At 42.4% G+C, this 25,131-nt stretch overlaps 2 protein-coding genes across 4 annotated transcripts; one reads left to right on the plus strand and one right to left on the minus strand.

Annotated features, from left to right (window-relative positions):
- Nucleotides 1-393: 393 nt before the first annotated feature.
- On the plus strand, nucleotides 394-19,105 carry LOC126545479 (vesicular integral-membrane protein VIP36). Its single transcript, XM_050193366.2, has 9 exons — nucleotides 394-591; nucleotides 6,036-6,151; nucleotides 7,707-7,821; nucleotides 9,433-9,515; nucleotides 10,903-11,064; nucleotides 14,292-14,406; nucleotides 16,817-16,869; nucleotides 16,960-17,032; nucleotides 18,563-19,105. The coding sequence occupies exons 1-9, from the start codon at nucleotides 444-446 to the stop codon at nucleotides 18,709-18,711; spliced, it is 1,014 nt and encodes a 337-aa protein (XP_050049323.1). The 5' UTR covers nucleotides 394-443; the 3' UTR covers nucleotides 18,712-19,105.
- BORCS7 (BLOC-1 related complex subunit 7) lies at nucleotides 19,088-20,270 on the minus strand. Of its 3 annotated transcripts, none has more exons than XM_055061271.2 (6): nucleotides 20,195-20,270; nucleotides 19,793-19,992; nucleotides 19,676-19,738; nucleotides 19,571-19,614; nucleotides 19,240-19,260; nucleotides 19,088-19,180 (listed from the first exon to the last, which is right to left on the minus strand). In XM_055061271.2, the coding sequence occupies exons 2-6, from the start codon at nucleotides 19,925-19,927 to the stop codon at nucleotides 19,129-19,131; spliced, it is 315 nt and encodes a 104-aa protein (XP_054917246.1). In that variant the 5' UTR covers nucleotides 19,928-19,992; nucleotides 20,195-20,270; the 3' UTR covers nucleotides 19,088-19,128. The 3 variants fall into 3 exon arrangements, with proteins under 3 accessions (XP_054917246.1, XP_054917245.1, XP_072142183.1); XM_055061270.2 differs by having other exon boundaries at nucleotides 20,136-20,220; XM_072286082.1 differs by having other exon boundaries at nucleotides 20,190-20,208.
- Nucleotides 20,271-25,131: the final 4,861 nt, after the last annotated feature.

Raw genomic sequence — 25,131 nt, forward strand, 5'->3', positions numbered from 1 at the left:
GGGAAGTACCGGGCTCGCAGCGTTAAAGAAAGGAAACGCGGGCAAGACAGATGACGACTATTGTTGTGGGACAAATATACACCCCAAAGGGTGCAACTGTTTTTAGAGTGTATCCACTCTTAAAACTTGTTTTGGCTGCGGCGTGCTCGCGGGCGGGTCGCTGTCGTCTGCTCGACGCATTCTTGTTCTTGCGTCGCTCTTTCTCTATTTTCTTTACAACACGTCGGTGCGGTATAAAATTACTGATTCCGCCACTCAGATCGGGTCGCAAAGCTAAATGCAGCAGAATCCGAGCCTAGCCTTTAAGATCCGCATTTTAAATCCAGAGGACGCCACGACGCGACCCTATGGCATGTGGATTTGGACACCACCTATTGGTCGAGTGGGTAACTCTAGTTGGCTGGTGTGGCAGTGCCAAGTCAAGTCGGAGCCTATAGTTCATCATGGTGCCTCTGGAGATAATGTGGCGGTTACTGTGCTTATTCCTTTTTGGAATACTATTTGAAGTGAAAACAAATTTGTTTGCCGCAGCGGAATGGAACACGAAAGACTACATGAAGAAAGAACATTCACTGGTAAAACCTTACCAAGGTATGCATTGCTGCATGACTACATGCTCCTACGCAGTTGGCAGCGTTGCTGGAAGGCTCACTCGTTCAACTTTTTTTACCCGGCGGATGCGCCGGACTTTTGAAGGCCTGGCGATTGGCACGCTTCGCTGCTGGTTAACTCGTAAATATGTTGCTTCCTGATGGAAGTTTGCAAACGCAGGGAACGTTTATGTGATCACAGCGCTGAGGTCCTCCACATAGGAACTTTTTTTTTTTTTTCTTGAGATAGCCGGTCAATGACATAGGGGTGGAGCCGAATTCGCTGTGTATCTCCCGAGCTTTCGCAATATTTCAACTTACTAGGACCGATGTCCAGAAAATGGTGACCGTAGTGGTGATTTCCTTAACTCGATGCCTTTGAAACAATAGTGTCATTTAAGGAAACGCCGCAGACAAAGCTCCCGTGCTACTTTCGTATCACAGGTGCTTTGCCGGTAAACGTCGAAAGTTGTTTGAAATTATGTCGCGTGCTACACATGTGGCTCTATAAATGATGTGTTCAGTTCTGCTTCACTGAGTGCAATTTAATATTTTTTCCACCGATTTGATCAGTTTACTTTTATTCAACTTGCTTAAGTCGCTTTTGATAAAGAGGAAATGGTCGCTCTTCTTTTGAGAAACTACGGGAGAAGAACGGCGCTGCAGTGTTTTTCACGCAAGCTGTCTCTCATTGCTTCCTTGTGCTGCGCGTGCGTCGTCCACCAATACGTGTATTCTTGAGGAGACTGGACGGTATCAGAATATACGGCACCCCTGTTTCAGGCTGTAGCGGGCGCGACATTGCGGCTTTTAATGTGATCCAAATTACATGCGCTACGTGATACGTGTTGTAAACGTTTGTACACACGTCAGCGTGCGCGACTTGTGCGTGCTGAAAACACCTGCGTTAGGAGCGAGCTGCGGCGGCCTTCGATTGCTGAATAGGCAGTTGTCACAGAAGCATACAGTATGTTCACTTTGGCAAAGCTTTTCGATCTTTTTTATTGTGAAGAGCGCGTCTTAGGATCTGAACTTTTAAAGAAAGCTTCTTCCGGCCAGTAGATCATTTGGATGCATGGTCGCCTATTGTTAACGGCTACATCTCTGAACACAGCTTGCTAAAGTGCGGCGTTGCGAATTCACCTTTCGATTCCGTCGCCGAGTGAACGTGTTTACTTTGTGTGAAGTCTGCCTGATTGGTTCTAATTGTTTACTGTAACTCTGAACCTTAAGTTTATGATATATTAAATATAGGAAAGTGGTTCAAATGATGGCTGTTATGTACACATGTTGAGTTTTTCTGTGATGCATTTTGCTCATTGGCATGACATATATCGATGTCAGCAAGTATAATAACGAAAACCGCAGCAAGTGGGTGCACGAGAGCAGAATGGCACCTTGTTTTGTGCAAAAATTGAAGCACTGTAGCTTGCAGTCGTTTTGTGTTATAGTAAAGATTATGATCTGCAATGATAAATCCCACGCATAATCTGCTTTTGTTCTGCTCATTCTCATGTACCCATAGTAGCACCCATGTACTGGTTGTGTGGTTCTGTTAAAACACTCCTGCTCTGCCACTCTGTAAGCTACATTTTCAGGATTAGTTCGAGTCTACTTAAATGCCATATCATGCACTATTCAGTGGCAAAAGAAATACATGTGGGCAGTGGGTGCTGACTGTTTTAAGGCCAACTCCTGCACTTTTTTCATCATGTCAGGGAAATGGTTGCTTTAGATTTCTGTGTCTCCTGTCACATGTAAAATGATGTATAAAAATGCAGAAATAAGTGCCATATCAAAGCCAAAACTGAATTGAAGAAACCAAGTGGCTTGTCAGGTTGCATTACAAAGGCCACATTGCTGCCGAAACCTTTCTGCCAGCAGATAATTTGAATGCAGTTGCTCATGACAATAAGAGTTCTACAAATAATGATTAAATACAGGTTCCCAAGATGTCAACCCCAGTGCTGCTGCTGCTGTGCTAACATCATGAGCAGCAAGCACAGGGTGGCCAGCAGAACCATCTACTCTAATACCCGTGTCACACGGGCGTTTGGAAGGCCTTCCAACCGATAGTCATTTGACTCAAAGGTCAAGTTCGAGCTGCTACACGGTTGGTTTCGAAGGCCACCGAGTCAATAGTCTATCGAGTCAACGGAGCACCCTACAACTCTATCGAAATCTCGATGGCCTTTGAGCAACGGAAGCGGAAACAGCGCGAACATGCCCTCTCGTTCACAGTGTGCTCGTACTCACGGTTAGAAAGAACAAATCAAACCAGATGCTCTAAAAATACTATATATGAGTGTTATTCATTATTCAATAAAGTGTTTTTGCCACTTGACATGTGCGAACACACACCAAAACGGCAGCCGCACCGAGCGGCGCAAACGTTGCCGCAGTTTCGCTACTCAACAACTTAAAAACTAAACATATATGTATGGCAATGTATAAAAAATTTTTTTTTTTAAATGTATAAACAAACATAAAAGAAATTATAGTGCTTTTAAATGGTTTTAATGTCGTTTAAATTTTCGTGACATGAAAACAAAAAAAAAGATCCGTAGCGCCACACAATTTTGCGAGAAACGCCTGAACCACTCAACGACCTTTCAAAAGTGCCGTGTAGCAGCGCGACAACTCCTTTGAGTCGATAGAGTTGTGGCGTTTCAAAGGCCGTTGACTGGAAGGCCTTCCAAATGTGCCCGTGTGACACAGGTATAAGAGCACAAACTGCAAGTATGCACACTGTTATCTGAAATTAATTGCAAATATTACCATTTGGTACACACGACCAAAGTCTCCAGGAAAATTAAACAAATTTTATTCAGATTCTTTCGCCAATCAAAATTGCCCGAGTTGCCCTTTAAAGAGTCGCTCGCCATGCTCTATCCTCCGTGATGCTCCAAATACAGCTGCGACAAATATTTGCTGACGGCCGGCGAAGTGGTTGGCGACAAGCCGTTGCAGGAAGTTTGCCGTCAACATTTTCGCATCAGTAGACCTCATCAGTGACACAAGCATGATATCGCATGCACGGGCTCGACTGATGGCCATAGTAACGGAGTTTGGATGTGTGTGCAGCCCTGTCCATGTCCAAAAAATCGGTTCACAACTGTGCTCACCAGGGGCAACCCCGAATGGCACATTATTGTCGCTTATGTGCATTTTGCCAGCAGCTTGGCTTGGACTGCAGGTGGCAAGCCAATGGGTTGATCATGTGTGATCACACCGATTGCATGGTCGCCTATTGCAACGATTAAAAGTGCATTTGACTAATTTAGCATTGTTCCCATTGCCATGGAACAACACGGCAAGCCACTGACGGCCAATCAAAACCCACAGGGGACCTTTCGCTGAGCCATCGAAGACATTAGGCTTGCTTATTTTTCGCATAGACCTGATCGTGAATTTATTTCGCTGATATCAGTGTGTATGCATATAATGAATATCGGCTATTATAAAGGTATTTTCATGTCGTATGCAACTTTGTTATAGCAAGGTTCGGCTCAATATTATATGCTATTGGAAGTTGCCATGGTGGCCAACCGGCTGTGATGTGCTGCTGAGCACAAGGTGGGGATCCGATTCTTAGCCACGGCAGCCGCTTTCAATTGGAGATGGAATGCTTGTGTGCTGTGCTTTGGGCACACGATAAAGAACCCTAGGTAGTCAGCCTTAATCAGTAGCCTTTCACTGCAGTGACCCTCATAATCCAATGTGGATGTTAAACCCCACAATTTTATTGTTGAATTTAATTACATAATCTTGGGGTGCTATAACGTAAAGCTATTCCGAACTTTTCTATTCCAGTTCTGCAATCAGCCCTCCACGATTGGTTGCAAACTTTTTTGGACTACCCCCACTTCGTCTATCTCTCACGCGGCATCACGAAAACTGCGGTAGCTCCCCATCTGATATGACGTGTACACACTGATTATGCATGATTGGACAGAACAAAAGAAAAATAGTTATTTCTGATTCGACACCTTTTCGCCAGTAGACCTCGGCTATTGGTCAAAAGCTTTAGGGGTGCACCCACTTCACCTGTCTGTCATGCGACGTCACAAAAACTCACCATGTCAAAATGATGTGTGCATGTTAAATATGCATTAATATGCCAAACGAAACTGATTTTTTTCCTGTATAGCCGCAGGCTGGTTCTGAAAGGAATGAAAGATGGCTGCCGCCGATCGCTCAGGCACTGGCTACTCGCACCTGTTGGAGAGAATGGGTTTATTTGCATACAATAAAACTTTTTGCGTGGCCGTGTACCATTTTCGAGCACTTTCGGCACGTTTACGACCTTGCTCTGCCAACTCTTCTTCGCTGAGTATCCATTTTAGCAGCATTCTGAACCTTCTGTTGCATGCCGCCACAATTTTCGACCAGATGCCAGCACCACGCTCTTCATCCGGTTATTGATTTTTGGCTCGGCCCCATCGAATCCCTCTCCACTTGAGTGTGCTCCTTGCCTCTTGTCAGCCAATTAGATAACGCAAGCCGCTCAGTGTAGGCAATGTTATTCGTTTTTAAAGCCAACAAAAGTGACCTCCTCTAAATGAGGAGAGTGTTTGATTGGTCTCTTCAAACAACTCTGCGGGTTACCGCCGGATGCTTGCGTCGGTGGTTACGCAAATTTGACGTCGGGAGATTGGAATAAAAACTTATTGAAATAGTTTCACGTTATAGGACCCTTGGTGAAGCAGCAAGGTTGTTAGGCTAATTTTCTTATTAGCATTCTTTAAACAGCACCTAAGCAGATGACGTGTGCACCTTGTGGTTAGTGGATATGGCATAAATTCCAGCATGTTGCCTCTAGTATTTATCAGCGCACTGCAGAAAGTCACAGGCACCGCCTAATATGGAGGTCATGCTGAGCGTTGGTCCTCAAAGTTACAGTTCATGCATCACTTCTGAAGAAAGGTGATAGTGGCGTTTTTTTTCCTCCAGTTTTGGTAACAATATGTCTACTTTTGCAAGTTTTAATACTGCATTCACTTGTACTTCAGACAAAGTTTTACACAGAGGCTGCTCTATACCTAGACTATCTGAAACTATGCTTTATATGTGATCTAAAATTTTGTTGCTGAAGGAATTTGGTTTCTTAAGGCCTTCCTTTTTTCATTGATGATTAATGGGGTTTTATGGTGCAAGGGCCATGGGTGGCCAAAGAGGGCCAAATGTTTTTTAATTGATAAATCAACAGGATTTATGGCACCCGAGGCAGCAATAGGCCCGTAATAGCCCCCAACATGCATCGCATCATAACGCCCACCAGTACTCAACCCCAAGGACTGGCTGCCCTGCCCCAGATTCCCACTTTGATCCTCTTCTCTCCTTGATGACACAACTGTACCACATATTTTCATAATGTTCTTGCTGTGCTTGTGTCTAAGCATGGTTGGCAGGCATGATGACAGCATTTTTGTTCTTTCCTTGCAGGGGCAGGTATGACTATTCCAAATTGGGATTTTTTAGGTCACACAATGGTGACCAGTTCATATATTCGACTAACACCCGATCAGCAAAGTGCAAAGGGTGCAATATGGAACAATTTGGTGGGTGACACTTGCTTTTTCTGTCTGGTTTACCATTCATATATAACAATACATGGATACCATTTAGATTTTGAAATATAAGGATAGTTACTGTGGCAGCAACTTTTGTTAAGAGGTTAATGACAGTGTTATATGAACAGACTTGCATATGAAAAATTCTGCAAAACTTTGCAGACATAATGTCAAGAAGTTCATAGAAAGCTGGCTAGAAGTGCAAAGTGTGGAGCTGATAAATTAACATTATTTAATTGGAGTGTTGCCTATGATGTACTTACTGCAGTGGCTATGGTGTTGTTGCCCTGCCAAGAATTTAAGTCACGGTTTTGATTTAGGAAGGCGAAATACTCGTGCTCCAATTCTGTGAACATTGAAGAAACCTAGGTGGTTAAAATGAATCTGGACTCTTCCACTTCCCCATAGCCCAGGCTTCACCTCTACTGAAGATAGTGAATAGCAGTGCCACACCTTGACGGAAGGGGTCACTGCGCTTTATTGACACTCCACGGTAATTCTTGAGAAACGTACTCCCGTATTCTCGAACCATCCTTAATTCGAAGTCCTCCACCCCTCAAAAAGAAAAGATAATGCTGCGTTTCTCAAGGAATGTCTGTGAGGTGTAGTGACTACTTCTGTCGAGGAGCGGCGCTTCCATCAACATTCTTGAGTCGAGGTGGAGGGATGATGTTGAATACATGGGTAGTTTCTTCTCCAGTCAAAGGGTGGCACTGTGCTCAGATCGATGGAGTGGAGGAAGGGCTTCAAGTCAAGGATAGTTTTCCAGCATGATGCAAGCACAACTCTCTTGCATACCTTGTTATCCTCACTCCTCTTTTCATGTTCTAGGTCTAATTACATCAAATTAATTCTCTTCAAGGCATAAAGTGGGCATGTTGTCATGAGAGAGCAGAGAGTTAATAATACAGTGGACTCGCATTAATTCGACCCTCATGGGAGCACAACATTTGATTGAATTATCCAAAAGGTCAAATTAACAAACGGTGGCAAAATGAATAAGTTCAAACCTTTTTTATTGCTGGATGTAGTTTGTAGTTGCTGACAGACTACTTCAGTGCACTATTACAGTAATTGTATTTGTAATCGTCGATCAGCAGCCTACAGTCCCTCAACACTGTCATTGGTGCCGACAAAATCCTAAAAAAAAGACATTGTCTAGGGCACAGTGCAAAACGTCATCACTGCAGGAAGGGTTGCTGCTTTCACTGTCATTGCTTAGTGAAACAGTAGCGCTGTCTGCTGAATTTCTTGTTTTCAAGCTTTTAGTGAGCGCTAAGAGCCAAATGTGACGAGAGGGAAGGTTGAAATAACCATTTTGCATTCGAATTAAATGACTTTTCCTTCATTAGCAATGTTTGGTTTCTTGCTGGGACATTTCAGTGCATTTGAATCAAGCAAAATGTCTTTAAGTCAGGTTGAATTAATGGGAATCAACTGTACCAATAATTCGTCACTGCTCACGCTCAGCTTTAAGTACATGGCTGAAAGCTATTGAAGCTTGCACAGCTTGCTCTGATTTTTGTTACGCATTCTTTTCTAGCCATGCAAGTCCAAAAATTGGGAAATGCATGTACACTTCAGAGTCCATGGCACTGGAAAGGAGCTGTTTGGTGATGGTTTTGCCGTGTGGTATGCAAAAGAAGCTTTGGAATTGGGTAAGTGCACTGCTTGGGAAAAAATATCAGCATTCTTAATTTTCAAGCTAATCCCACTGCACAGCTTGTCAGACTTCTCAGTGGCAACAAATATGTACTTCAAGATAAAACTAAGGCTTGGTGACAGGTTCTTCGCATGTGCAAATCCGTGCACAGTCCGTCAAGCAAGCAATTAGTTGACGTTGCCTGAGCAGTCGGATCGATTAGCACACTCAGAAATCTAGAATAAAACCTACTTGCAACAATTCCTAAGTAATTAGTACTTACCATAAGATCCTGCATTTAATACAGATCTTATCAATTATTAGCAGCCCTAATTTCCACCTTGAACTACATGCGGATCCAAATAATCTGGCTTGAAGGTTTGGTTTCATTATTTCTGCATGGCTACCATCATTCTCAAAGGCTGAAGCGGGCATTGCCAGCCATGCTGTGTAAATGGATTGCAGATGCATGGGTGAGCATCAAGGAGAACCTTGTGTGTCACACTTTTAAGAAGTGCAGTATTTCGAATGTGCTCAACAACACAGAAGATTACTATCTCTGGGAAGAGTTCTTGGTCAAGAAACTGTCCAAAGACAGTGCAACCGAGGATGACGATTGCAGCGTGAAGTCCAATGTCAATGTTTTTGCCGGGTTTGCCGCACTCGTAATACGTGAATGAAACTTCTTTTTTCTCCTTTTCGCTATCCTCAAATCTCGCCTCGTATTATATGTGGCATTTACGGTACTATTGTAAATATTTGGCCATGAAAAATATGTATACTGATGTGCAACTATGTGCATAGTATTGACCTTATGACAAGCATTTAGATGATTAGGCACTGTTTGCATTGCACATTGGCTGACAGTGGATTAATAAAATTTATGAGGTAAGTTTTTTTAGTTGGAATTGATTTTTGTTCCTTATTTATTTCATTTAGGCGAGTTTAGGTTAGCATTTTTTGTGTTTAACACTCTTTTGCTCATAATGGTTAAGTCCACAGGACTGCACACTGTGTCGCACTGTGAATACATTAATTTTAATAGTTCTAAGGATCACAGACTGTAAACAAACAAATTAACCTCTAAGTAGTTTGCTCAGAGTGCATTGTCATTTAAAGGTTTACAGCAGCAAAGACACTTGCACATCCTTTTGCATTCAAGTAGAGCAAGTGCAGCTCCTTGCACTTGTTCAATAAGAGTTGTGCAAAAACGGGTGAGAAATAACTTGCCTGTATTCCCAAGGTTCACAATGGTACTGTAGCCATTGACAGGTCAAGAATGCGGCAGCAAATGTCCTCCTCCAAGGGAACAGATACACCGACATATTACCTTGTCTTATTGGTCCTCCTTCTCCCGGCTGCCTTAGTCCCATTTTTTGCCATGCTCAAAACCTGGCTCGTTGTGAATGCCTTGATGCCGATGGGGTTGAAGCTTAAAAGAAAATATAGCCATGCAACTTTTGACATTTTTATCCCTCTCCCGCTATTGTGTATTTTCCTATCTCATATCTACTTCACAGTAGCCTTGTTCTTTAGTAAGGCACTGATATTTTTCCATCTTTGCTTTAAATTCTTTTCAGTTCTGTGTCACCTTTGACTAAGTGGATTCTTGCTTGTTTTATTTCAGGACCGGTATTTGGTAGCAAAGATCAGTTTTCTGGTTTGGGAATATTTTTTGACACATATGCCAACCAAAATGGCCCACATAATGTAAGTGTTCTTCTGTCGCTACTTGTGAAAGAGAGTGCACTTCGTGAGGCTGTATTTGGAGCTGGAAATTGAATTAGACCCCTCACTAATATGTTGTTGATATGCATGATATGAATTTGAACTGAAGATTTTCTTGAATGTTTTGTAACTTTCATGGAAGTGACTTCATCAGACATGACTGAAGACGTGCTTTAATTCTTACTGCTGTGCCTGTTTTGAGCAGTTTAATAGCATTCTGAAGTCAGAGCTATGAATGTTGCTTGCCGGAAATTGTGCTTGGTATAATTTTGTAACACGACACCTGTTAATTGGAGTCATGCAGTTGATTACTTTTCTGAAGGTCTGCTTGTGCATCATTTTCTTTAATTTGGTTTATTGGTTCAAGATAGCTTTGCAAGTGCCACTTGCACTATGGCCTTGATTTTAGGTCAGTAGCATTTGTTCGAACAATCATCTAATGCAGGATGTGTAGTGTTCAATTTTTAGAGCTTGTGCATGTAAATGAATACAGCTGAATCACTTTGAAGGCTAGTGATTAACCAAGTTATTTCACCTCATATTAAGGTATGGCACCGTCTTCTGAAAGTTTTCCTGTTCCCTGAAAAAAAAATTATTTTAATTTATTAGTATTATTTTTTAACATTTTAAGCTTCCCCAGACATTCAAGAACGCGCTGCAGAAGGAATTGTTTCTGCCTAGTTTCAAATGCTGGTGAATGCCTTGGTGTATGGTGTTTGAAAAACTTTTTCTCAAAACCTAATTTTTATAAATTCTTATGCAAACACAACAATTTTATTATAAAACATATTTCAAGGAAACTTCATTTGCTTCTTTGTTTCACATTAGGTCATGCCATGAACTATAATTAGTGAAAACTGTAGTCTTTAGTGTTGTGATGCTTCATTGGAAACATTACCATATAAACTGGTGGTTTAGTTTTTTAGGGTGTAACATGATGCTGGCACACTAATCATGATAGCATATGTCCTAGTTCATTGCAGAGATCGCCCATTTCACTACATTAGTATGAAGTATATTTCTGTTTCTGTGCTGCATTTGTGAATTATGACTGTTGACGAGACGTATTTCAGTATAATTTATCTTAAAATCTAAAATTTTCAACCCTGTCTTTGTTTAGCACATTTGAAGGGCCTTTGAAACCGTCTTTCAGAGAACGCTGATAGGAAGTAGTAATATTAAGTCAAAATTAGGATACAGCAGTGGCATAACTTAGCGTGTTAGTACTGAAAGCATAAACAAGTCTCGAATTTAAATTCTGTTATGATATTGCTAATTCTGATATGATATTCATTTTTTTGGGGCAATAATGTTTTTTTCTTTTCTGTGTGACAGTCTGACATGTGATTATTTCTCACTTCTTCTGCAGCATGGTCACCCCTACATTTCTGCAATGGTTAACAATGGATCGTTGTCATACGACCATGACCGGGATGGCACCCACACTGAACTAGCTGGATGCGAGGCCAAATTTAGAAATGTTGATCATGATACTCATGTTGTCATCCGCTATGAAAATGACATTCTGACAGTAAGTGCCTCCTTCTGCAATGCATTACTGCTGCGTGTAAACTGCCTAGACGGTGTCATGTAGGTGAGTGTTGTACAGTTGAGAAAAGCCAAACAGAGTGAAAGCAGTAGGGGTGTGTGAATATTCGAAACCTTCGAATAACGAATCAAATAGTGTCATATTCGTTTCAGCCTTCGAATCGAACAGTCACTGCTCGTAAATGTGAATATTGTTTCAAATACTTTTCAAATATTTCAAAATGTCAACTGTGCCCAAATAAACATGAAATTGGAGCAAACATATGGGATATTTTATTTATTTTTTTTATTTACATACCTACTTCGCCCATTGGGCATTACAGTAGGGAGGACAGATAATCAATATAAAATACAAGATTGCACATTCTTAAAAGGTTAAACACTTCAGACCATGGGTACAATACTAATCATACATGTGTTACATTTTAAGGGAGCGCATGAGACAGCACAAAGAACAAGTTTCGCCCAGGTAACAAGATACACTTATTTTCACAGCACGTTGGCTAACATTGCAAAACAAACATGGCTAACATTGCAAAACAAACATCAAAGAAGATTACAAATGGCGAGTGCATTTTTATCTGCAAACATATGCTTGGAGAGCAGTGGGGAATGCGACATCAGAAGCAACTTCAATTAGTTCAGGAGGCAGCAGGTTCCATTCGTGGATTGTACGGGGAATAAAGGAGTTTTGGTATGTTGTTGTGCGCGCGCATATTTCTTTTATCTTAAGTAAGTGGTCGCGGCGCCCAGATATGTATGTTGGTGGTTGTAGATAAGTCTCTTTGTTTAGTGGTGTGCGATTGAACACGATATCTCGAAGGAAAGAGAGGCGGGAAACAACACGGCGTAGCGAAAGATCTTCTAAACATATGTGCCGTTTTATTTCTGTGATGCTGCTTGGAAATGAGTAAATGCCGGTTATGAAACGGGCCGCACGTTTCTGTATCGCTTCTAAGCTATTCACAAGAATTTGTGTATGCGGGTCCCACACAACAGACGCGTATTCGAGAATCGGGCGAACGTTGCTTTCACTCCCACTGGCATAGTATATACACAAAGCATCAGAACTTGCGCAGTGAAGCAGGCTATGTCACTTATGTAGGGTATCCATACCTTACAGGCTTTAGAGCGATAATTCTTGTTCTCTGGAGAGCTCTGTGATTACGAAGAAACTGGTTTGCTCCTAATGCTCCATTTGTGCTTTCAATGAACAACGCTTCATAATGTGCTATGTAATGGCAGGAACTTGCTAGCTTTAAGGATACTTAGATGTGAACATTGTTTATATTAATTGTGATAACGGCTATTCATTATTTGAAAACTATTTGAGAAATATTTGATTTGATCCGCTTTTGGCACTATACGATTCGTATTCACTTCGGTCTCAAAATCACTATTAGCATGCCCCTAGAAAGCAGTGATGAGGATCTTGATCGCACTTCAGATTGGCTTCCGACATCTGCTTTGCTGTGCATATCAATCTTGCAAGACTGTATGTAATGTTCACTTTTGAGCATAGCTAGGGACCACAGTAATGAAATATTTCCAGCAAGTGAATTCTCATAACCTATATGAATACAATATTCAAATGCATCCTTTAATTTGATCCTCACATAATGCGAACAAATGCTGTATGTCCTGCCTTGGTCAAATTAACAGAAGTTGACTGTGCTGTGTTGGGCTTAACCCTTTGAGGGTCGATTTTTTTCGCCATATGCGACCGGCCAGTGCTGATTTTTTTTATTGCAGATGCCAATTCTTCTGAAGGACCTATTTCGAAAAAAATTTAATACCGTAATTTTTCTAGGGTGACCATAAAGTCGGAAAAAAATATTTTGCGTTGATATGTATGTACTGTTTATTCATGAACAACAACAATAAAGAAAGGAAATCAACTTATAAGAAATAAGAATTTGATGCATTGTTATACACATAAGGCTTAGAAAATGCGCACACTAGAATATTTCGCAAGTGTCAAATGTTCCTGCTCTTACACTAATATTTACGTCCATAGCATAATCAAACTGCGTAGGTGAGCGCACTCAAGAAAACTGTGGTTGTGTGCCCATCAAGAAAGCAAAACGTGTGACAAACTTCCGCTAATCTTCATCTTATCGCCAACCAGAGGCAATTAGTTTTTGCGAGTCTCCAAAAAAAGAAATAAGAAAACACATGCACGGCGGCATCCTTCCTATTCACACCCCTGTGAGCACTAAACGAGCGAGAAACAGGCGGTCACCCTTTGAGCGATTAGTAACGAGATAGCCACCAGTTTTGCGAGCACAAAAAGCCGAAACTGCCCGCGGAACAAAACCCAAACCACCACCTGCCTGCGCTCTCGTCAATGCGTGAGCGGTAGTATATAGACGCGCTGGAGCACTGTCCATTAAATACTTGAACGAGCATTGCAAGTTTTGTTTATGCTCGAAATCTTGATTTGTCCATGCAAGTCTTCCTCAAGTTTAGGGTTTGAGTAGCTACTAATACTGTCAAGATAACCACTGAGAAGTCTTTGTATGCAAACAAAGGCTCAGAATTCATTGACCTTTTCAAATGCATGCCATTTGTCAGTTCCGTGTTTGCAGACATTTTTTATTACCTTTGTTGTGTAAACCTAAGTCAGGCAAGCTGTAGCATTTTCAAAGGAAAGGAGATTTTATTTTAAATTGACAAAGGCTTTTTTCGTCAACTTGGAGGTCTCTTCAACTTTGGCATATTAACACTGTTCCTTTGAAGCGGTGCTATGAATTGGTCTGGATGTCGCTTATATTTTTAGCTGCATCCACTGATGACCCTCAAAGGTTTTGTCTACTGTTGTGCTTGACGTAGCTTTGTGCTGTGTGAAACCCCATATGCATTGAAGTGATGCGTACATGTTTATGCTAAGTGTGGTCAGAGCAGCATCTCCAAGTCCTTATTAATACCACCCGAGGGCTGATTTTCTTTTGTGTTTTGCCATGCCCCTATTATACTAGTGTTTAAAGTGGGCCTCCACAATGGCACAAGCAGTTGGCGTGTAAGCATAGTGGCTCATGTACAACAGGAGCACGGCATGGCTTTCTCAAGTCTGTGCACTTGAAGAAAGGTTAATCCTAACTGTTTTTGTGTTTGCTCACCAGTGTAATGTTTTGCAACCATGAAACCTGCTATGTGTTTCTTGGGTTAGTTTCCTTTTTTTAATCAGTTTTCTTTTGTATGTTGCTACAGGTGGCAACAGACATAGAAGGGAAAAATGCTTGGAAGGAATGCTTCACTGTGAAGGGTGTTCAGCTGCCAACCCATTATTATTTTGGGGCATCTGCAGTCACTGGAGATCTTTCAGGTGACATTTCCGTAATTGGTGTATAGTAACATTCATATACAGAAGGTGTATTTTCCTTTATCATTTGTCCTTGTTCACACATTTCACCATGGTCAAAGGGGCTGGATGTCTTGCTGCCCAAGTCTCTTCGTGCTATATCCGGACCCTACGTGTCAAACGCAAGGGTACCATAGCCAAGGAAGGTTGAAATGTCCGCAACAAATTGAACACGTGTACACCTTATAACTCCTGATGAGCACAGGTTTGAGGTAGAAGAATTATACCTACCGTGGCTGAGTGATCTCTCTCAAATGTGACCACTCCTACTTGGATCAACAAACGTACTGCTGAGCAATGCCTCTCTGAATGCCAATCGAGAGGCTAAATTTACCTCCGCTTATGTCATGCATGGTGTGACAATGCCATCTGTGTATGCGACAAATGCATGATCGAGTAATGGCTTAAGCTTCATATACTATTAAAGCAGCCCTGCAACATTTTTCGACACCTTAACTGCCATTACAAATTCTTAGAAAATTTTTAACAGTGGAGAATTTTATTTAGTCCTGCATATTTTGTGCCAATATTTTATAAATATGATACCAGGAATGCCTACTATTGTATTTTTACTAGTCTTGTTAAAAAAATACCAAAAGTCATTGCGTATTATTTATATTTGTCAAAATCACAAGAAACTGCATGTATACACATGCGCAAAAATTGCGGAATGTTCACGAGTTAACTCATCATCGGCACCAGAGGACGCTCGCGATAAGTTACCTCGTCATCGGTGGTTAAGGGTTTTAACATGGTAAATAAACCTGCTCATTTACTGGACAACACTGCCATAACATCCGAGACCGACATTGCTGTGCTTGTTTTAGGAAGCCTACAGTTTCACTAAAAGAAATTGGCAGTTTCGCCTCAAGGGCAAAGCATTAACAGTGATAGCAAGGTTTAGCGTTGTGCTCGAGCTCCTTCGCGGTGTTTGAACTATACGTGGACGTGACATACGCTGGTGCATCAAAATTTCTGGCATCCTTTAACATGCCCTGTTGGGCAGGTAATGGCATCATCACACAGGTACCACTGCATTGCCCATAAAGAGTGGCACTAGTGTAATTGCATCGTTTTCAGGTTGTGACTACTAATATTGTATTGTTTCACAATTTTTAATAGTCTGAGAAGATTTAAGATAAAAGGCATACACTGTGAATGAAATATTTTATTACTTTCGTTTGCACGCTGCAGGTCTAAAAAAGTCTGAGGAAACGTTCAGTCAAGAACATAAGACTGGTCTTAGCAACTTTGGCGTTTGAATAGAATAGTGTGTACCTTGTATATAGGGCATAGGTGAACATATAGCGTACATATACATGAATATATACGGAGCATCACGGCGACGGTGAAAATTTGCATGGAGTGTCCATACAATTAATAAATTGCCTGCTCTTACCTTCAGCTTCCTGAAAGCCCTGCAACTTTCGGTGTATATTTCTATGTACTTGCCATTGGCTAAATTTCTGTAGACATGACCAGTTGGTGTCTTTCGCAGTAGTAGTAGAGAAATGTCATCTTTCACAATAAGGTGGTAGTGCCATCTGGCGGAACAAAATGGTCCTATTGGGGCAATACTGTGGCTTTCTAGACAGGTACACAATGAAGAGTCATGTGATACAATCTTGAGGTAATGTTGGAGTAGAACACGTTGTGGGGCTAGTTGGTTCATAGCTTTCAAAAGATGAAGTGCCAACAGAGACAGCACACCAATGCAGAAATATCAATGACAGGACAAGGCGCTTTGTCCTGTCATTGATGTTTCTTCATTGGTGTGCTGTCTCTGTTGGCGCTTCATCTTTTGAAAGTCATGTTGGCACAAAAACTCAGTGCGATGACGGATAGAGCATGCAGGTTTCTGCGTGGGCTGGGCTGCATAGGTTCGAGCACATTTTGACTGTCAAAAAGGAGGGAAAGGGCACAAGGGTGTTGCAGTAGCATTTGATTGCTGATCCAAACACATTCAAAAGCTATTTATTGAAAGATGCCCCTTAATAGCAGATACATAGACACACATTTCATAATAAATTTCATAAATGGTGATAAAAAATTCATTACTAGCATTTAAAAAAAAATATTGGGGGCAGCTGTTAGTGGGCTGAAGAGTAATTTTTCAGTGTCTCATTTCTTTTTGTTGTAGTGCCAGAGTAACTCTTTCATTCATGTCGTTGATAGTACATTTCTAAACTTGGTTGCATAGATACTATGTAAACAGCAAACATAATGGTGATGCACTTGCACATTTTCTTTAAAATTTCATATTGTGTTCAGTTTTCATAAGACATGCAGAACGGTATTGCAAGCTTCAAGTCATCGTTTCAGTGCACAAATGAAGTATTCACCACTGACTGCAAAACCTTTGTGACCTTTGCAGATAACCACGATATTATTTCTATGAAGCTGTACGAGATTGATGTTGCGAGTGAGGTGTGTATCCATTTCCACCTATGAATCAGCTGTAACATTGTGTTGCACTGGTTTCAAATTACAGCCTTATTTAATTTCCCCTTCATGCAGAAACAGGGTGACACTGATGCTGAAGACAGGTCAAAGATTGTGCCTGCTGCATCATTTTTTGCACCACCAAGAGGTATGGTGAACAAATAATTTCTGTGTTGCAATTTTTCAGCCATGATATGGCATATAAGGCAGTGGTACACATAAGGTCCACTCAATTCACCCTGTACGTCAGGAACTACTTTACTGCAGTTCAGTGCCAAATTCAAGTTGTTGTAAAACCAGCCCAGCACCTCTTGAACGAGCCCTACACCACCTCTCCTGTTAGTCCACGGAATGCTGTGAACTTGTTCTTCACTGTGTGAAATGAATGGCGCTTTATGTAGATGAAATTAGATATGTTGGTGATTATTGTATCACTGGCTTCTTTGCAAACAATAAATTGTTTAGTGATCAAGGGATAATAACACGAGGCGACGTGAAAAAAATTTCTGGTAATAAAGAACACTTCACACATTATTAATGCAATTTAGACCCAAATCAATCATGTCAATTGAAGGACATAAGGTTTTGTAAAACGCACAAGGATATGTTAAGTGTAAATGTACAATTACAATGCCACTTACAGAGATGGTGGGTCAGAGATTCTATGTCGCAGCCAGCACCAGTAGAAATTAAAAACTACAAATGGTGTTAAACCTTTATGTACAAAAAACAGTAAGGTGCAGCACCTAACAAGTCGGTTTCGAAGCACAGGCAAATCATGGACCTATTACTTTCGAATTAATTGATGCAGCTTCTTCAAAGTGTTTTGTTCCTAGAAATGGAAACTGTAAAGGTTGAATAAAGTGCACTGGTACACAGATTCCTACTATACAAAACAGTAGTCTCTGTTGTAGTATTTTGGCCTTACACCATTGCTGCATACAAGCTTTCAGATTCTTCCTGCCAGCTGCTAGAGCCTCCATTTTAACCAGTGTTGTCAAATTACATTTGCATTCACTGTGTATATATGAACATTGCATTTAGGAATGGTGGTGGTGTGTTTATTTATGTAGTGGCAGGAAGAGCAGCATGTGCTGCCACTAAATGTTGGGTTGATGTCGAGTTTTGCTACTTTCATTGCAAAATGTTTGTCTAACAAAAACGCTAGTGAAAGTGCCATGATAAACAGATCCAACTGCATTTGTACAATACGAGATCCCAACTGCATTTTGTACGATATGACATCGAGCTCGTGCCAGTTGTGAAATATTCCAAGGTCATAATTCAATGCTACAACCATGTTTACATTTTTTGTGAATGCTTTCTATCACTCATAGTGTGACTGCATAGTCATAGCAGCTGCATTTTGGAAATAGGTGCAGATAATAATGGGAGGTTACTGTTTGCACATGATCATTTTTAATTAATCAGTGCACTAGCAATGCACATTTCCTTTGCAGACATGTAGACGGAGAGTGTATGTATGGCCTTTAGCTTCAGTTAAGCCCTTTTGCTTTGTGGCAGGATTTGTAGTGTGAACGCCAGAACAGACCAACCAGAATCAACATAGAAAATACTGTATTTCATACAACCTAGTTCGAGTGTGCAGTAAGACTTGCCAATTCTCAAGGCTTTAAAAAAAAAATTTTGCGACTGATGCAATCATGTCTGTATGCAGACCACGTGGACGACCCACCACCTGCCCTGTCTGGAACCAAGCTCTTCCTCATCGTGCTGTGTGCTATCCTCGGGCTTGTCTTGTGTGTCATAGTGGGCTTTGTGCTCTTCCAGAAGCAACAGGAAACTTCCAGAAAGAGGTTCTACTGATCACAAGGTCGCTGCCAACATGAAATTCATTGGGGGAAAGGGTCATCATTAGTCGGAGTATAGAGGCCTCACCATTCATTTTTTTTTCTATAGTGGCATCCATTTTCTTATTACTTTTACACATCATGATGCCAACGTTGAGGATGTCTTCATTGCTATCATGAGTGGTTGCAAGACTATGGGTGTGAATGGGAAAATGTAGTGTAACTGTCACTTTCTATAAAAGTGGCTGTGATCCACAGAATGCATTGGTATTCAGCTATACCAAGCCGGGTTTCATTCATCACATGGGACTGCTGCATCTTGCTATGCAAGAACATATGGGCATTCATTGTTATGGGCATGATCCGTGTTTTTCACGAAGATGAAATGTGAATAAAATCTGGAACTTTTATTTTCTTGGCTCTGTAGTTTTCATCAGCACTGCATCTGGTGAAGTTTTTCCTTAACAACTTCGATGTGCTGGGCGCTGGAAGAGAGGGGGGGAGTGAATATGTGCCCATGTGGTGCACACTGCCATGACCATACCACTTTTGTATTGCATCCGCCCTGCAATGAAAAAAAGAAAATTTTGGCACTGCCGAAAACTTCATTGGTAGCTCATGTTGAACTCCTATTGTAATAACATCGGAAGAAATGTGCATCAGTGTGGTGTTGACTTGCATGGTGGCTCTAACTGCTGCACTCTAAAGAGGGTCACGGAAGTAATCAACAGTGGTCTAACAAGTGGTCTTGCCCTGCCTGACAAAGTCCCCTTTTCGAAATGTTGGCTATGCCTTGAGACGCCCTTTGATCGACCACTCTTGATGGCTGTTGCACTGTCACAGTATCGGCAAGCGTTAAAAAAAATTATACTCACTGAAGTTGCAAGTTGGTGACGAGGTTTTGCATCTTGCACAGGTTCTTGGAAAAAAAAAAAATATCTGGCGAGTTCCGTGCGCAACAGGCAAGACACGCAGCTTACCACTTCGGAGTTGTGCAAAGCGTGCTCTTGTAATGCGAAGTTTCTCGCAGTATGCATCAGTGTCTGGAAAAAAAAATTTCGCTACCTTCCATGCACATCGAAAGTGAAGCATCTTACCTCACTGCTTTTAGATCCTTTGACTACCTGCCTCGCTAGTGACCCAACGCTGTTCACATTCACTTGTATGCGATCACAAAGGCGCTCCTTCGACTCCACGAAGAGGCCACGAGCACTCGATGCAGAACTGGTCATTCTTCTGGTGGTGTTAGCGAAAATATCTTTCGGGCACCCACGTTAGCGCAGCGGTGTTGTAATACCTAGGAGAGAATTATTTTAAGCTATTGCATTTGACTACCAAACCACCATACTAGCAGACTGAGATGACGATGATTTAAAGATAACAGAAGAAAAGCAGGCAAAAAGAGTGACTACAATTAAACATCTTAAACCCCTCGCTAACAACTGTTCCAGGCACTCCAGAGCACGGTGGAAGAATAGAGATGCTGGAGTCTACCGTACTAGCGATGCTCCGACCATAGAGTTTCTCACTATAACACCTAGAGGGTAATCTGGCGCCACCGTCTATGGGAGTTTCTTAAGGGGGCACCGTGCCGTCATGGGAATGACGGTATATGTGTCTGCGAGGCTCGTGTTGGCTGGTGTTGTAAGAGGCTTCGTCTAAAACGTGGATATGGCTACGCAAATAACGCGTTCTCAAAGTAAAATCTTCATAAAATGTTTCCATTCACGCATATTACAGCTTTACTCACCTACGGTGCATGACCAAGCGAAGAAAAGCAAGAACAGACGACCAACTGTTTCAAAGCGAGCGCGAACCTTGTCGTCTGTCCTCCAACTTTAGCGGCCCGCTGATACTTTTTACGTAACATGTAGTCGTACACACAATAACAAGTTCTCATAGTTAAACAAAACATGTTTTCGCGTAATAATAAAGCTAAAACAGCTTTTCACGTGCTGTTCTAGTAGAAAATGAATAATTGTGACAGACGGAACAGTACTTGCCAAGCGCGTCTTCAAGGTGTCCTGTCTCTACGAGAACGATGCCAATCCGAATCCACAATATACCGGCATTCCCATGCATACCACAGCGCAGCAGCGCCAGATTTCCCTCTAGGTAATGTAGTGAGAAACTCTATGGCTCCGACGGCGCTCCCGCGCTGGGGCACTGCCTCCTTTACTAGATGCCTGCCGCGTTATCCGTTAGCTCGGTTCCGGGCCCTCTCCCTTTTCTCTCTTCCGCGAAATAGGGTGCCTCGATGCACATCGAGGCACCCTACCGCGAAAAGGCAACGAGCGCCTCTCATGGCGAACGCCTGCAACTTGCAATCACGTGCTGCAGCCTCTGAGATTAACATGGCATCTGTCATCGTCTCGGAGGCCCGCGATAACGCTCGCTAACAGACGCCCGCGCATTTAACGCGCCGGCGGATGCATCCAGCCGCCACTGCCACATCCGCCAGAAGTTAAAAAGGCAACGAGCGCCGCCGCACGGAATTTATGCTAAACTAACCAACTAAGGGAACTAAAGCCCCTGCATCCACGCGCCACCGCCGTTTCCGCCAACCTGGTCGGCGGAAACGTGTATGGAGGGGCTTTAAAGGGAACCGCCGCTACAATGGGAAAGCGAGCAACGCGGCGGGCAACTAGTAAAGGAGGCATTGGCTGGGGCAACGCCTCCTTTACTAGATAGATGCCTGCCGCATCGCTGGTTTTCCCATTACAGCGGAGATTCCTGTAGTTCAGAGTAGTCGCGGAGAGATGGCGCTCGCTGCCAACCCTACTCTTAAGTAAGGTCTCTCTATAATTAAAGTCCCTCTATTATTGAGGAACTTTAACCCTACTTTCTGTTGCGGAGAACATAGAGTTTCCTGCAAAAATGACGGCGAAAGTGACGATTACTACACTGGCGCGCGCTCGACCAATCGCTTGAGAGACCGCGGGTCCTACCTCCGGGATTGCAACAGACGCCGCTAAAATCTCGGAGGCAGGAAAACGTGATTCAAGTTTGGAGCAGCCGCCACTACTAGCGCTCGCAGCCATAGTTTCATGTTAGTTTCATTATAGTGCCTAGAATATACTGGCACTATAATGCCGTGCACCCGCTCGTTTCAATGGAGAAGCGTGGCGCCGCCTGCAATGAATGCCCATGGCGGCCGGCAGAGGTCGCTGCCATACGGGTGGGTACAGACTGCACGTGTCGTCTGCTTCGCACATCAGTTTCGCAGTGGTTGCGTCGGTTTCTATGTTTGCGTTTTCCGTGTTATTACAGCGTTGCGTGTTTGTTCTTGGTGTTGTCAAAGAGTGCGTGCGTCGCTGCTGTGTTCGCGTGCTTGTCATTACGAGAACTATGCGGCGGTGGTGAAAAAATGCCGAAGCTAGAGTGCAAGGAAAGGACCTGCTTTGTGCCGGTGTACAGAAGCGGTTACCGCTCGAACAAAGAGCGAGTATCCTTGTTCACTCCACCATCTGATACGAAGCGGTAGCAGAATAGGCAAGAATGACCAGGAGAACGGACAGAAGGCTGGCACCAACTGTTGTGGTTTGTGAAAAACATTTAGAAAACAGTTTAGTCCAGCGTGCGGTATCTATCACTGTGAACGACGAACGTTGTCCACGAGATTCCCCGCGATAAAACACGCCTGAAATCCTACGCCATACCCAATGATATTTCCTGAGTATCCTAAGCATGCGTGCACCTTGTGAGTGCCAGCTAGGAAAAAGAAAAACAAGAAAGAAGGAGGAGTAGTGCTTTGAACTACTATACTGCAGGTTATGTTGCACAAAAGATCACTGCCAAAAATTCTTGACCACAGTGTGCAGGCTTAATTCCTTTGCGTGCTTCATATTGCACAACCCATTTTGACAATGGAGACCTTGTCTATCTTAGACCTTGTCAACCGCTGTGAAGGCCATGGAAGACGTGTTCTTTAGCAAAAACAAGCATGTCGAGTCTAGCTAATTTTTCAGGTCAGCTGCAGACACTGGCCTTTCCACAACTAGGGTTCCCAGAGCATGAAAAACGAGCTTTGACAGCAGTTGTAAAAGTACGATGTTTTCTTGAGGTTTCGGTTTTTGTAAAAGGCATCAACAAAGAGAGGGAAGCGCAAAGGAAACGGCAGAAGCTCCTTAAACTGTATCTGCCACTAGATCTATCTTCTTCATGTATGTGTACATTATCTCATATCTAGTACTGTCTTGTGCCTGCGTTTGACTGTTGTTACGCTTGCATAAAATCCTTGTTACGTTCAAATAAAAGATCTGTTTATTATTTTTGTTCACGTATATCAGAAATAAAAGAAATCTGCACGTATTTACCTTGTATAAAAATGTATAGTACACAGAACACCACAGTTCATTTTACAGGCTAATTTATTTACTCATTATAATACCCTCGGGGCCCAATAGGCATTATGAGGGGATGGGTACATGGTTTACAAAAATCAAAAACATTCAAACCCATGAGGACAACAGTAAGATAAATAGGCAGAAACAGCATCAAATAAAATAAAAAGAACAGCGAAATTCGAGTCATTTCAAAAGATGATCGGTTACAACAGCCTTGAATGGTTATGCATTAATAGAACATTAATAAAACAGTAACGTAACCTTAAAATTCCTTTACTTTATTAGAATAAAAAATGCAATCTAAAGCTTACCCTTAAAAAATTACGCTGCCATCATCGCTAGAATAAAAAACAAGTGTCCTTACCTATCGCCTGAGAGACACGAAGGCGAACGCCTTGTAAATCCTACTGTAATCCACCCTAATCCTGCTTCATCCGCTCTAATCCACCTTAATCCAATCATTAATAAATAATTAAATTTGCTAATCATTAATCATCTCTTATACACGGCTGGACATGCTTTGGTTCGCTTCTGGTCTTCCATGGATCGTGTGATATATTTCTGTACCTCACAACATGACCTTGAAACATGGAGATCTAAGGCTTCTGCCTTAAAAATTACGTTTTCTCTTCGCCAGCATAGAAACACATGAGGTTCCCCGCTCGAAGCCGAGCTGAGATAGCACAAGCTTTTCACACAAGCGACAAGCGCTAAAGAAGCCTGTTGTAATCACAAACGACCATAATCAGTAATTAGCTGCCCACATTGGAACTGTCCTGCTACTACGGCTTAATAAAAACAAAAAACGCAGCAGCCCGCTTGCCGATGCGGTGGAAACAAGGCGGGTTACGAAAACCGGATGATGCCGTGGCACCCACCTGCACTACAGCGCTCCTAGCGGCAGCCGTTGGCATTCATTGCATTCGGTGCCACCCGGGTGGCCGCGGACGGCACACTAGCCAGTATTAGTATACCTAGAGGTATATTAGTATACTAGAGGCATATTAGTATACCTAGAGGGAAATCTGGCGCTGCGATCGTTCAACCATCATGGGAATGAGGGAAGTACAGGCTTCAGATTGGCATTCTGCTGATTGGCGAACTAGTCTAAAAGTATTTTTTTGGCAGTTTTGGTTTCGCTCCCAGCGCAATTGCTATAACCTGCAGTGGGACAGTGCAACGCAAAGCTTTTGTTATGTTGCTCGAAGTGGCGTTATGTTGCTCGAAGTGGCGATAGCGCGCTGGGCCAGCGGCTGAGCCGATATTTGTGTCGCGGTGTGGTGTCGAAGCCCTGACGAGAAAGTGACGGCACCGTAAACGTTGAAAGAACATGTTTTGAGCGTTTGGACCTTGGTTTGTTAAGTGTGCAATGTTAGGTTGGCGCTGTAGCGTTACGTGCTTTATGAAACTTCAGAATAGGAAAAAGAAGGCACTACTGATACAAGACATATACAATTGTACTACTAGTGGCTTGACAACCAATTTTTTTTTTTAGGGCTTCATTATGCATTGCTCTTTTATGTGCTCATTGAAATGCGTGTTTTAGGACTTTGAGAACACAAACTTACTTTTGGTAGGAATGGTTGCTGCTTCCTGGCTGTAGTCTAGTGTCGCAAAATGGGTACGTGAAAAGCCACGCCGTAACGCTTCGGAAGCGGTACGTCAATATAAAATATGATGAAGCATACTCGTAGGAGGCCACATATATAGCGTCCTAGCTAGCACTGCAGCAGATGTGCTTAAAAGTACTTTAATACGTTCAGCAATCGTGACAGCCGACACAGCCTTTCAAAAGAGCGAGAGAGTTCGCAAGTGCCTGTCGTCTGCGAGTAAAGTCTCGCGTTTGCAGCGAGCAGGCGTCGTAGCAGCTAGATGACACTTGTAGCATTCCGCTCAAGGGCGCAACACTTTCTCACAATACATTTTTATTTCCATAAATACTTGATGAGTATCTTTATATAAGTAGATGCACGGTTGTTATTGTTGTTGCAAAAATAAATAAATTATTATTATCTGGCGTTAAATCGGGAACAGAAGCGCACAAGAATGCATACCCTGGTGATAAACAAAACATTTTGTAACAAACTCTA

Source organism: Dermacentor andersoni, chromosome 1 (genome assembly GCF_023375885.2).
Source record: "Dermacentor andersoni chromosome 1, qqDerAnde1_hic_scaffold, whole genome shotgun sequence".
NCBI lineage: Eukaryota > Metazoa > Arthropoda > Arachnida > Ixodida > Ixodidae > Dermacentor > Dermacentor andersoni.